Genomic DNA, 13,120 nt, shown 5'->3' on the forward strand with positions numbered 1-13,120 from the left:
TCTGGACCCAGATACATCCTTGTCACCTGCCTCCTTGACTCTAGTCATCCCTCCTGCCTGATCTGTCCTCCACATGCAGCCAGAGTGAAGCTCAATCTGTGAAACTCAAATCTGATTACTTTGCTTCTTGCATAAGCCCTTCTCTATCTCCCTCGTTGTCTGGGGTAAAGGCCTCATGTTCGGCCTTGTGCTCAGATTCTTCGCTACCCCCTGCCTGCCTCCCAGCTTCTGCTCCTGTCACTTTCCACTCTGAACCCTTCACCACAGTACATCTCCCTCTTCCCAGGAGGCACCAGGGCCCTTCACATCTCCAAGCCTTTGTATTCACAGCAACCTGCCTTTGCAATGCCTGAGAAAACTCCTACTCATCCTTCAACACCCATCTTGGATGATGGCATTCCCCCAAGAGATGTCCTGACCCCTAGCCAGTCATTCATGCCTCCTCTGTGCTTGTCTACACTCTGCAACTTTGTTAGCGTCCTGTCTACAACCAGCTGAAACTGTCCATTGTTTGCTAGGGGTCTCCACAGATAGAAGGCTCTCTAGGGGCCGGACTCTGCCAATATTAACAATACCAGCCACCACCACCTTTACTAATGATGGGGGGTACTGTGATGAGGGATCAATAATAATAACTTTCAATATTTATTAAGCATTCTCTCAGTGCTAGGTACTTTATACAGATTAGCATTCTGAATCTTCATACGCCCTAGGAAGTGGATATTATTATTAATAGTAACATTCTCGTCATCCCCATTTTACAGATGAGAAAACTGAGGCTCACGAAATGAGAATAATTTGCTGCAGGCCACACTCCTAGGGCTGCTGCCACTTCTGGTTCCTACACCCCACTGTGTCCCCATGTCTCACTGGATATTCACCCCAAGACCCAGAGGAAGAGAACCTCACGCCTACTTGGTGGGTGAGGAAGCTAGGGCTAATAGAGAGAAAGGGAAGTGCTCAAAGTCCCACAGGAAATATGTGGAAGAGCGGGGATTCAAACCCGGGTCAGGCTGGGCCTCCTGAGCCCAGGGCCCCCCCCCCCCAACGCCTGTCTGTGTAGGGTCTCAGGCTGGAGCGTGCAGCCAGTGCCTGACCTGAACTGCCCCTTTGTGAGTCCCGGGTATTGTCCCCGAGAGAAAGGCCTCAGTTCCCACCAGTGGCCACCCACACACCTGCTTCCAAGACTAATGGAATCCATGACCAGACTCCTCCCAGCTCCAGATGGTGCCCCATGCCCCTGCCGGTCAGCTTGCCTCCCTCCTCTGACCTGCTGACTCGGCCCACCCCCTCCCCCCACCCAAGGTCAGGCTGGGCTGCTGCACTGGGGCAGAAGAAAGGAGGTGTGCCTCCAACGGCCTCATCTTTGTGTCCCCTCCATGGTGGCGGGCCAAATGAGCTGTCCTCCTACCCGCATGGCTCCCCACCTCCCCCAACCAGGCCTTTTCATCTTTCCCTCCCAGACAACAAAGCCACAGAGGCCAGGCGGAGGCCCCTCCTCCCTGCTCCAGCCGAGCTGGGTTTTTCAGTCTCTTTTTCTGTGAATTTGAGCCCAGCCCCTGCCCAGTGGTGGTGGCTTCAGGCTGCCTGCCCATGTGTCCTGGAGGCCCGGCTGTCCCTCAGTGCAGAGATGGGACAGGCAGATGGCCGACACCCCGGGGCTTCCAGAGAAGGTGGAGATGCCCACAAACCCCCAATCGCCCCAGTCAAGGGCAGCTCCTCCAGGAGCACCACTCCCCTTGAAGCAGGGTCTGTCTGCCAGACCATTCGCTCAGGGCTCACCTTGTGCTGGGGTCCCGTATGCCCACCCCCTCCTCACCAAGATGTGTGTGAGGTCAGTGTCCAGCTGCAGGCTCATGCCTCCATTCATTCACCACCTTACTGTGAGCCTGGGGCTGGGTGCTGGCCCAGAGAAATGCCAACACGGGCTACTTTGGGGAGGACACAGGCCCCTATAGCCAGCCCAAAGCGTTCAGCACCCTGGGAAAGCCAACTTTGAGATAAGCCTGTTCTGTGTCTTACCAGGCTTCCTCCTGGGGCCTCCACCATCTGGAGAGTTTCCAGTGGCCCCAGGTGGCCTGTTTTTTGAGACAAGAGAAGGGAGGCCACAGGCTCCAGATAGAGGCATGTGTTGTTTAACACACATGGGCTAGGCTCCTCCTTGATTCTCCTGGGAGGAGCTCAGTCCCAGAGTTCAATGGGGCTGGCTGTGGCTCCAGCAGTGGGTATGTGACTAAGGTTTGGCCAATCAGAACATCAAATTATCTTGGCCACCCCGATGTGTTCAGGGATGAACCTGTTTCCAAGTTGTTCAATAATTCCCAGTTACAGGCATTCAGTGGGACAGCTCAGATGAGAGATGATCTTTCTACTGGACTCAGAGCTTTGAACAGATAAGCGCCCCAAAGGCTACCAGGGGGAAGAACTTCCCTGAGAGCAAAGCAGAGCTTCTATATTCTGGTGACATTATTTGAGTACCTGGATCCAGCCATGCTTGAAGCTGGATGGCTACCCTTTCTTTTTTAACCACTTTCTTTTTTAACCCAAGTCAGGTAGAGGCAGGCTTTCAGGCACTCATCTAAGAGAGATGGCTAATAGGGAGAAAGAGAAAACAGAGAAGAGAAAGGTGGAAAGTGGCTGGGTATAATTTGGGAGAAGTAACAGTGAAACACCCCTGTTAGATGTGGGGTCAAATGACATCTTATGAATCGTGATGTCAACTATTCATATAAAACTATCATTGTAATGTAATCTGTACCCTCCCCCTCCAAATCATCAGTAAGGTCTCCTGTGCTCAAAAATGTGTTGGGAGGAGAGACTATTTTGTAGGATTAGAAGAGACTAAATCCAGCTGTGGGAAGCGGGAGCCCAGAGGTTGATGCTGCTGTGATGGAACAGGTGATCCTTCCTGGCCAACTGGGCTAGGTCAGGTGAGCCCCTGGGGTTTTGCCTGGTTCCAAGAGGCCTGAAGAGCCCTTTTTTCCTGGAATACTTCTATATGGGGCTGGGGCCCTCTGCACCCAGCACATTTGTGTCCTAACATGCGTGTTCATGACCTGCTTCCCTCAGGTCTCAGAAGAGCCTCCAAGGGCAATGGGCACATCTGTGACATTCCTGGTCACCCGAGGTATCCACTTTCTCCATGGAAGCTGCATATGAAACGTGGAACTAATAAGTGAGTATCCCTATTGCTTAAATATTTATTGTCCATTCTCTTATGTTCCTGGCCAGGATGGTGCATCGAGGTGCTAGGGAAGGTTCCCTTTCCATGTACAAATACACAGAAGTACTGGACAAAATATAACCATTTAAAAGAATACAGAGCCAAGGGGCGCCTGGGTGGCTCAGTCGGTTGAATGTCTGCCTTTGGCTCAGGTCATGATCCCAGGGGTTCTGGGATCCAGCCCCGTGTTGGGCTCCCTGTTTGGTGGGGAGCCTGCTTCTCCCTCTCCTGCTATTTGTACTCTGTCCTCTCATTCTCTCTCTCTCTCTCAAATAAATAAATAAATAAATACACCTTAAAAAAAAAAAAAAAGGCAGAGCCAAGGTCAAGAACAAAGAGGAAAGACCTCCAGCTTGCGTGGGATGCAGGAGATAGACCTGAAATGCCCAGAGAGGGGTCAAGACTGGGGTTCTAATGCCCAATGAGGATAGGTACTAAAGACCTCGCCTGGTGAGTTCATACAAGGAGGCTCCAGCATGAAGCTGGGGGCCCTCCACGGGCTGTCTCATCCAGGAACAGAGGTGAGAGAAACCCTACTTACTGGCCTTGGGATGGTAGCCCCTGGTACGGAGCTCAATTTCTCCTGCTGTAGTTATGAAACTTGAAGCCAAGAAATGAAATTAGAAACTGTCCTAGAATCAGGCCCTGGTGGGACAGCTCTGGACGGAATTCCACAACCTTGGCGATGGGTGGATTCTCCAGGATCCTGGCTTCTGCCAAAGAGGGAGGGGCTCGCTGTAGACGATCACAACAGCACACGGAGAACTTGTCATCATCACAGAAAGAGCAGAGATGAAACACCAGGGAGAGCTCAGATGTCACAGCAATCCCAAAGAGACTGGAGAAGAAGAATGTTTAAATGGGAAAGAGATGAAGGACGGGAGAGAAACCACAACATGAGGACTGGGAGGGACAGAAAAGAATGTCTGGTTTTGAAAAAGAAGTACGTGGAAGTCCAGGAAATGAGCAAGGGAGTCTTTAAGATATTATTTTAAGGTGATAGCAGAGAAGGGGAAAGGATGTTTTTTCGCAGTTGGGAGACTCCCCAGGGTGCCAAAACAGCCAAGTGTTGGTTAGGAGACCACCCCCAGGGCTCTGTTCCCTCATTTGAAAAAAGATGGCATAATACCAGCCTCCAAGTGTTATGAGAAGATCAGAGTGGGTCAGTTTCTGTGACATGGCTGGAAAAGTGTGTCGGGTCATTCATTCTAACAAATGGCTTCAAGCTGTCATTCCCGGGAGGGATTTTAGTCCTTGCATGGTTTTCCCCCCAAAGATACATCTGCAGAACACCTGGAGGCATTTGAGAGTGACGTCACTTAAGAGGGCATGCTGGGGCTCTAGTCTTTGGGGTGTGGTGTGTCTTCCAACCCCCAGCTCCTCTAGACTGCAGGCCCAATGGGTCAGGCCACAGAGGGAGGGGTTTCAGCTTAACAAACAGGGGACATCTGAGTTCCAGCCCTTCTGCAGGCTGTGAAAGGTCCTGCAGGTGTTTCAGGGGGAGGGCTGGAGTGAGGGAGTTGGGGAGGACTTGTGCGCTGTTGCCAGGCTGGCCGGGGGTATATGGCTTTGGGCTTTTTGGGCTGAGGTCTGGATTCTGGCTTGTCACTTGCCGTGCCACACCAGCCAGTTGCTTCCTCTCTGGCCTTGGCTTTCTCATCTGCGAAGTGCAGATCATACACCTTTCTCTTAGGCCAGTTGAGGGGCTCCTTTGAGCGAATGTGGGGAAAGGGTCTGGCATCATGCCTGGTATACAGGTGATGCCCAGTGCCTGTCCTTGGCTGTTCTGTGCCCTCCCCATTTTCTCTTCAAAGAAGGAGAGCTTTGGGGCAAGTCAACCCACAAACTCTGCCCACAGAAAGCGGGCAGAGGAGGTCTGCCTCCTGCTGGCATGTTTGTATAGGGGCAGGGAAACAAGGACAAAGCCATCTCACTGTGGCCTGTGGCCTTCATGCGATGTCACTCAATCTCTGGCCCCCAGTTTTCTCATACACTGGGCCTCTCCTTGGGGCCGCTGTGGTATTTTCCTCACCAAGAGAACCTAGTTGTGTTTGGGGCATCACTATGGCCAGATTCTCCTGTAGCCAGGAGCAGCCACGTGACACAGTTCTGGCCCAGGAGATAGAGGTCTGAGGTCTGATGGGGTAGGGGTATCTCTCCCTGAACCCAAAGGCAAAGCTCACTTGAAGAAAATCCTCCCCACCCTCAATCTTGCCCATCTGTCTCGCGCCTGAACAGCAGACATGAGGCCTGGGGGTGTGGCAGCCATCTTGTAACTGTGCGTCAAGAACAACAAAATGGTAAGGTGGAAAGAAAGAAAGACACAGGCTGTAGGGGCAGGCCGAAGTTACTTTTCCACTTTCTGGCTGGGGGGCCTTGAGTAGATTAGTTCACTTCTCAGAGTCTCACCTCCCACCATCTGTGAAATGGGGATAACACCTGTACCTTGCACAGTTCTTGTGAGGATTCAATGGCACCATGGAGACAAATCCACCTTTCCAATCAGGAAATGCCATCTGGATGTTCACAGTGGCTCTTAGGTCAGGCTGTAGAGGACAGTTACTTTAGGGTATCACAAAGAAGAGACCCTTTATTTCTTCTCTTGGAGAAAGTTCCAAGGCTGGACACGGGGCCCCAAGCCAGCCAGCCCTGCTCTTGAGGCGATCAGCTATGCAAACAGGAAGTGACTATCCAAACATTTGGAGCTGCAGGAGGCTGGCCCAGGGTGGGCCTCTTCATGGAGGCCTCTCTCCACATTGTGGCTTCTCATCTCCCAGCTGTGAGCACCTCCGAACTCAAGGAGGAGGCCCTCCTCTAAGAGTCTAGGTTCAAAGCCTCCCCTTCTGGTTGCCCTGCCCACAAGCCTGGGCCAGACCCCCTTCCTTTCCGGCTGGAGTTGGACAACAGCCCCCTCAATGGACTCCCCACTGTCTCTTGCTCTTCCCCCTCCTCCCACCTCTTTGTCACAACTGTAGCCAGGATGATTTTTTTTTTTTTTAAATGCAGATCAGTTACAGTCACCCTCTTGCTGAAAACTTCCATGCTCTCTTTGAGGGAAAGATTAAAGTCCCTCACATAAGCTTCCAGGCCCTGGAAGGCCTGGCCTCTGCCTGCCTCTCTAGTTTTCCTCCTCCAGACAGTCTGGCCTCCTTTGAGTTTCTGGAATGTGCCATGCTCCCTCCTGTCTCAGGGCTTTGCTTGTAATGTTCCCATTTTCTAGAACACTCTCCCCTTCTCCCCTTCTCCTCTCCTGGGCCCATCTTGGCACATAACATCCTATTCTCAGCTCTCAGCACAAGTGTCACCTCAGGTTCTGGCTGAACCTGCAGCAAGCATGGCAAAGGTCCTGCTCCGCCCCAGTGCAAGCGGCCTGCCACCATTCGCCCAGTCACATGCTGATCTCACACGCTCTGTAGTAGCCCCTCAGAGCAGGGATTTCGGGTTGACTTGTTCCCAGTCACCTCCCTGCCACCCAGCACAGCCTCTGCACACAGTGGGTGCCTAGTTAACATGGATATTATGCAAGCAGGTGTGCCTTGTGATTCAAAACGGGGAGGGAGCTGTTTACTGAGCACCTACTGTGTGCCAGGCAGGATGCTGCTGCCTCTTCACAGCCACCCTGGCCAGCAGGGACTCCAATCTGTGTTCTGCCAAAGGGGGAAACAGAAGCTCCAAGAGGGGGCAGTGACTTGCCCAAGGTCACACATCTGGCAGAGGCACCTAGGATTTGAGACTTGGTCCCATGCCCAGCTTCCTGCCTGTGTGGCTAGCACCAGGGATCATTGTACATCTGCTTCCTCATCTGTAGAATGGGGATGAGGTGGGACCCACCTCACAGGGCTGTTATGAGGCTTAGCTCAGAGCCGTGCACACAAAACAAGCGCTCAGCGACTGTGGGCTGTCATCATCATCATCGTTATTATGTCAGTAAAAGAACAAATAAAAATAATAACCATATCCTCTTGGGACCCACGAATGGGCAAGTGGAAGGCCTTTGTGCATGAGCGGGCACGTGAATGGCTGGGTGAGTGGAAAGCCAGTGAATGAGGGCATGAATGACCGAGGACGTGGAAGAACAGCCGAGGGAGCGGAGGGACCCACGGACAGACGTTGTGAACGAACAGAGGAACAGGAGATCCAGTGTGTGTGCGGGAAGGATGCACACCTGGGATCTGAGAGACCCGGAGCTGACTTGGGGCACCCGGGCCGGCCCTCCTCACCCCGCCACCCTCCGCCCCCGGCTCACCTGTAGCGCCGGAGCTCGCCCTCCAGCCTTCGCACCCAGCGCTGTAGGCCCGGCACCTGTCGCGCCAGCGCCTCGAGCTCGCGCACCCGGTCCAGGCTGCGCAGCACCGCCTCCCGGGCCTCCTCCGCACGCCGCCGCACCTCGGCCTGGCCCTGGCGCAGCCGTCCCGCGTGGGCCTCGGCCACCGCCAGAGCGCCCCGCGCCTGCCGCAGCTCCTGCGCCGCCGCTTCGGGCCCGCCGCGCCCAGCCTCCTGCGCGCCCGCCTGGCTCTTCCAGAGGCCGACCTGCAGGGGACAGGGCCGCGGGGACCGCGGTGAGCGCCTCGCATCGGCCACCGGCCTCGACCGCGGCCACCGTTCCGGGCGGCCACGTCCCCCTCCCCCCCCCCGCCCCCGAGCACACGCGGTGAGCCTTTATTGTGCGCACTGCCTACCGCTCCCAGGGTGGTCTGAATTCGTGTAATCCTCGCAACCACCCAAATGAGGCAGGAGCTCTAATTATCCCCTTTTTCCTGGGTGGGGGAACAAAGCCCAGTATTCTCATCTCTGCGCGGTACCATTAATTCCTGAACTTCACGCCTCTTCTCTGTCCATCTCCTGCCTTGGTAGCATTCAACCTTCTGGGACCGCTCCGATCCCTGGAGTCGAGGAAGAATCTGAGCGTCTCAAACAGGTGTTTCTGGACCTCCCTGGTGTCTGGTCAACAGACTGTTCTTGAGGGTGGCGTTTTTGTCTATCTTGTTTACCGCTGTGTCCCCGACGCCTAAACCAGGTTTGGCACACAGTAGGTGCTCTAGAAATACCCGGAGAATGAATGATCCTGGACCATCTTACTCCGCACCACGGGAGTCATTTCCCACTCCCACCCTTCACTTCTCTTGTGCTCCCAGGCCCCCAGCCCTTGCCTGTCCACGGTATGACTCCTGAAAGCAGCACCTCACCACCCCTCCGCATGCCTGCCCTCTGCCACTCAGGGCTGGTGACTGGGCAATGTGCAGAGTGGGCCTAATACAAGTCAGCTCCCTCCTGATTTAGGGTCCCTTGGGACAGAGGCTTTTCTTTTCCTCCTCCCACCCCTATGGCCCTTGGCACAAGGCTGCGCCCAGTGCTGAGCACAGCGCTGAAATGTTTGTTGACTGAATCTCAATGCTTGGGCTGGATCCATAATCACTCAGTGCTTCCTTTTCAACATCCCAGAGGTCTGGCCCCCACAGGGCTCGGTGACTAGCGACTGCCTGATGAACAGTGACACCATTTTAGCACCTGCCTTGGCCATGAGGGAGGCCCATAAATATTTGCTGGACGACCCAGAGAGCTGCCGGTCTACCTCATTAGGCAAGAACCTCCTTAAGGGTGGGGGCAGGGCCCTTTTCACCCCTTATTTCCTAACCTGCCTCCTTCCCCACCTCCAGCCTGGCACCAGGGAGAGCTCAAGATGCCTATTGAATGACTGGATGTGTGAGACGGCCCAGGTTTCCCGGGAGAGTTCAGCTACTGGGTTAGAAGAGGCAAGACGAGATAGTGAGGGTGGAGCGATGGCGTGGGACGGTGATCCGGGTGGGACACGGGTTTTGGAGGTGGGACGGGTGTGGCGACCCATTGACCCATTGACCGCAATGGGGTGGGATAGGGGGAAGTGAGCCGAAGTGGGGTGGGGCTGCCCTCTCCCCCTCTTCCACTTTCTCAGAGGGTCCCTGGCTGCTCAAACGACCCCTGCCCCCCCTCCAGTCACGACCGCCCCCCGTCCCTGCGCGGGCGTGCACCTGCAGCGCTAGGCAGCGCGCGTCACTGCTCTGCAGCGCGGCACGCAGGTCCTCCACCAGCTCGCGCAGGCTGCTGTTCTCCTCCTCCAACAGCGCCAGGCGCTCGCCGTCCCGGCCGCCGTCAGGGCCGCGGTCCGAGGCGGGCGTGCGGGGCGTGCGGCGGCGGCGGCGCGGGCGGCGCAGGCGGATCTGCGTCTCGATGTGTTCGCTGAGAGCACCGCGGGGCAGCCGGGGCCCCGCTCGGGTGCCGAAGTAGCCGCAGAGGCGCGCGTGGAACTGGCGGAAGGTGAGCTCGGGCGGCTCCGCGCGCAGCGCCAGGCGCGCCTCCTCTTCGACGTCCGCGTCCCCGTCGGTGGCCACCCCAGCGGCCGCGACCCCGGCGGTCTCGTCCCCCGGGTTTGCGTCTCCCGCGGCCGCATCCCCGGAGGCCTCCCCGGCGGCGGCCCCCTCAGCGCGCAGCCCCAGCACGGCGCAGAGAGCGCGGAAGTCAGCACGGGGCAGGCGGCCAGCGCCGTGGCAGTCCAGGTGGTGGAAGACCTCCTGCAGGTACTGGTCCAGGCCGGTGGCCAGCACCACGATCTCGTTCTCCACGCCGCGGTCCAGCCCATAGTGGTGCGCCAGGGCGCTCAGCAGCCACTGAGTGCGCCGCGCGGGTCGTCGGTACGGGTCCCCCGCCGCGCCCTCCATGCCGGCCTCCCGGCCCGGGCCGCTCGGCTCCGTCGCTGCGGCGCGTAGCTCCCCCAGTCCCTCCGCCCCGCCACTTCCAGGGGCGGCCCCAGAGTTCTTCAAAAGGAGGGGCTTAGCGGTCGCGGTCTGGTTGGAGCGGCGCGGAGGGCGGTGTCCAGCAGCTGCTGGCTTGGCGGGGCGTCTGTGTTTACCCGGCTTGGTTTGGAGGAGGCTGGGGCAGGGGACCTGATCCCTCTCTCCGTGTCGCTTCTCCGGGTGACCCCCGCTTTCTTCTCCCCTCGTCACTCCCGGGGCGTCCCTGGAGTTTCCTTTCTCCCTCCTACTCCCGGCTCTGTCGGCGTTCAGCTCCCGCACCCTCTGTCCCACCCGCCTTGCGCTGAGAGTTGGCCTTGGGACTCGCGCGAGGCGTGGGCGCAGGATAGGAAGTCCGGGAGACCTGGGAGGGTGGCTGCCAGCTCCTGTTTTGTTGGGGGCGTGTCCCCCGAGCCCACGTGTCACTCCACTTCTCCCGGGAAAGTCTTTCGAGGGTCTTCTCCCGGGAAAGTCTTAGAGCCCCGCGAACTGGCTCTAACCGCCCTCTCCCCGCGCAGGGGCGGAGAAGCCACTCTCCCTTTATGTTCAGATACAGGGTTCCCAAATTCACGTGTCTCTCCAGGGTAGATGGTGCCGAGGCTCACGCAGTAAACTAGAGCAGAGAGACAGGGTTGGAGAAGTTAAGTGGACTGCTTTGGGGACATCCCGCTGGTAAGAAGTCGATCTGAGATGGACCCTCGTTCTCTAATCTCAGTGTGTGTTTGGTGGGGTGTTGGGGTGGGAGAGGCGGGGATAGAAAAGTGGTTTCCAGCCTTCACCTTTGTGCCTGTGGATGGTGAGTTGGCGATGCAACCTGAGTTCCGTCTCTGAGCTGGGGTTATGCTAACAGGGCTGCTCGGCCAACGTTTTCTCTGGTGCCTTACAGCACATTTCTGGAAGGTGGAAGAAAAACCACCTTCTCAGTGGAGACCTAGGCTGTTTTTCCTTTTTCTTTCACGAGGTGTCCTGCACCTGTTACCTGCACTGGGACGGGTTATCCAGCCACGCTGGGGCCAGAGGCAAGCTTTATTGAATCGTCCTTGGCTGTAAGAAGGGCAGAATTGGCTTTCTGTATAACTCTAGGAATTTAAATGCTAAATCCTGGAATTTGAAAAGGCACTAAAATTCTGTCTCCTGGGCTGCAGTATCCCAGAATCGGCTTTTAATTTTTTTTATTTTTTATTTATTTATTTTTTGGGGGGCAAATCCCTCCTCATTCTTGTAGATTTTGCCCAAGGGAAGGGGTTAGATGGTTCTCCCCAGCCATTTTGGACATAATTTTTTTAAATTATAAAAGCAATAGCATTTTGACAAAAAGTTTTACTTCAATTTCACTTCTTGGCTCCTGCCTTAGGAAAAGACACGTGCACAGGATGTTCACTGTACCATTGTTTATAATATCGACAAACTAGAGACAACCTGGTACTCATCAGTGCATCAGCCAGGATGAATCACCAAAAAGGGATGAGTGAACTAAGCAAGTTGCAGTCTCTTCTGTACCATGTTATGACCTCCGTAACAATAACAACAAAACCACACCAAAGGGTATTAAATATTTTCCGTAAGGACATGTGTATGTAACTGCATAGAAAAGGATGGAAGCAGGAGCGCCTGAGTGTCTCGGTTGTTTAAGCTCTGCCTTTGGCTCAGGTCATGATCTGGGGGTCCTGGGATCGAGCCCTCTTCCCCCCCCCCAACCCGCCGTGGGACTCCTTGCTCAGTGGGGAGTCTGCTCCTCTCTCTGCCTCTGCCCCTCCCCTCCTCACGTTCTCTCTCTAAATAAATAAAACCTTTAAAAAAATTAAAAGAAAAAGAAAAGTTTGGAGGGATTCAAAACTGATACAGCGGTTATTTCTGGAGATCAAAAATGCTTAGCCTTTGCTGTAACATTTCTCTTTTTGCCAAGGTGATTTCTTTCTTGCTTTGAGGGAGGACACACCTTATTTACCATTTACGTACCATAAAATTCATCCACTGAAGGGTGTAAATCAATGCTTTTGGTACGTTTCTGAAGCCTAGAGCCATCACAATCTAACTTCTTAAAGTTCTCATCACTCATTTCCCAAAACCCTTGTACTGGTTAGCTCATTTTCTCCTTCACCTTTCCCCCAGCCTCCCACGCTAGGCAACCACCACTCTCTGTTTCTATGGATTTGTCCATTCTGGACATTTTGTATAGATCGAATCATATAATATGTGACTGGCTCCTTTCTGAAAACACTAACAGTGATGTTTTCAAGGTTCACCCACCCTGTAGCATATATCATTACATCCTTCCTTTTTATGGCAGAGCAATATTCCGTTGTGCGGCTAGACCATGTTTTTCCTTCTCCGTTCATCAGCTGATGGACATTTGGGTTGTTCCCACCTTTTGGCTGTTCTACATAGTGCTGCCAGGAACATTCGTGTGCATGTTTTTGCATGGACGTGTTTTCATTTGTCTTGCATGTAGACTCAGGAGTGAGACCTTTGCTTGGAGGCTAGTTTTATGCTTTAATTTTTGAGGAACTGCCAAACTGTTTTTCATGATGGCTGCACCATTTAGCTTCCCAGCAGCCATGTTTTGTGTGTTTCCTGACGGGTTAAGTAGCACAGATGTTGGACGCCTGGGTGGCTCAGTCGTTACGTGTCTGCCTTCCGTTTGGGTCATGATCCCAGAGTCCTGGGATCGAGCCCCACATTGGGCTCCCTGCTTGGCAGGAAGCCTGCTGCTCCCTCTTCCACTCCCTCCTGCTTGTGTTCCTGCTCTCACTGTGTCTCTCTCTGTCAAATAAGTTTTTAAAAAAAATCTTAAAAAAAAAAAAAAAGTAACATGGATATTCTCAGTCCTCCATCTCCCCTCACTGGGCCTCTGGCCTTCCTCAGCAAGTTCCTGCCATCTTCCATTCTTCTCTGTGTTTACACCCGGCACCCAGTCTGTCAGGCTGTCCCTCACCACACATCCTGAATCCCACTCCCCCGCCCCACTCCACGGAGACCACCCTGAGCCAACCCCCCAGCGTCTCTCACCTGTATTCTTGCAGCAGTCTCCCCCAAGAACTGCCTGTGGACTCCTGCGGCCTGTTCTCCACGGCTGGAGGATCCCCTCCTCTCGGCTCAGGAACCCCTAATGCTTTCCCTCTCCCAGGGA

General features: G+C 54.8%; 1 protein-coding gene across 1 annotated transcript in view; it reads right to left on the reverse strand.

The window, feature by feature from the left end:
• The window catches only part of EFCC1 (EF-hand and coiled-coil domain containing 1), a gene marked incomplete at its 3' end in the record, with an annotated part of 37,081 nt that extends 27,139 nt beyond the window's left edge, over positions 1-9,942 (reverse strand). Inside the window, exons 1-2 of the mRNA XM_080827468.1 lie at positions 9,232-9,942; positions 7,470-7,753 (exon numbers count right to left, since the gene is read on the reverse strand). Of these exons, the coding sequence (XP_080683594.1) occupies positions 7,470-7,753; positions 9,232-9,918 (971 nt within the window). The 5' untranslated portion in view covers positions 9,919-9,942. The remainder of the gene's footprint in view (positions 1-7,469; positions 7,754-9,231) is intronic.
• Between the last annotated feature and the right edge of the window lie 3,178 nt (positions 9,943-13,120).

Source organism: Martes martes, assembly GCF_963455335.1.
Source record: "Martes martes genome assembly, chromosome: 1".
NCBI lineage: Eukaryota > Metazoa > Chordata > Mammalia > Carnivora > Mustelidae > Martes > Martes martes.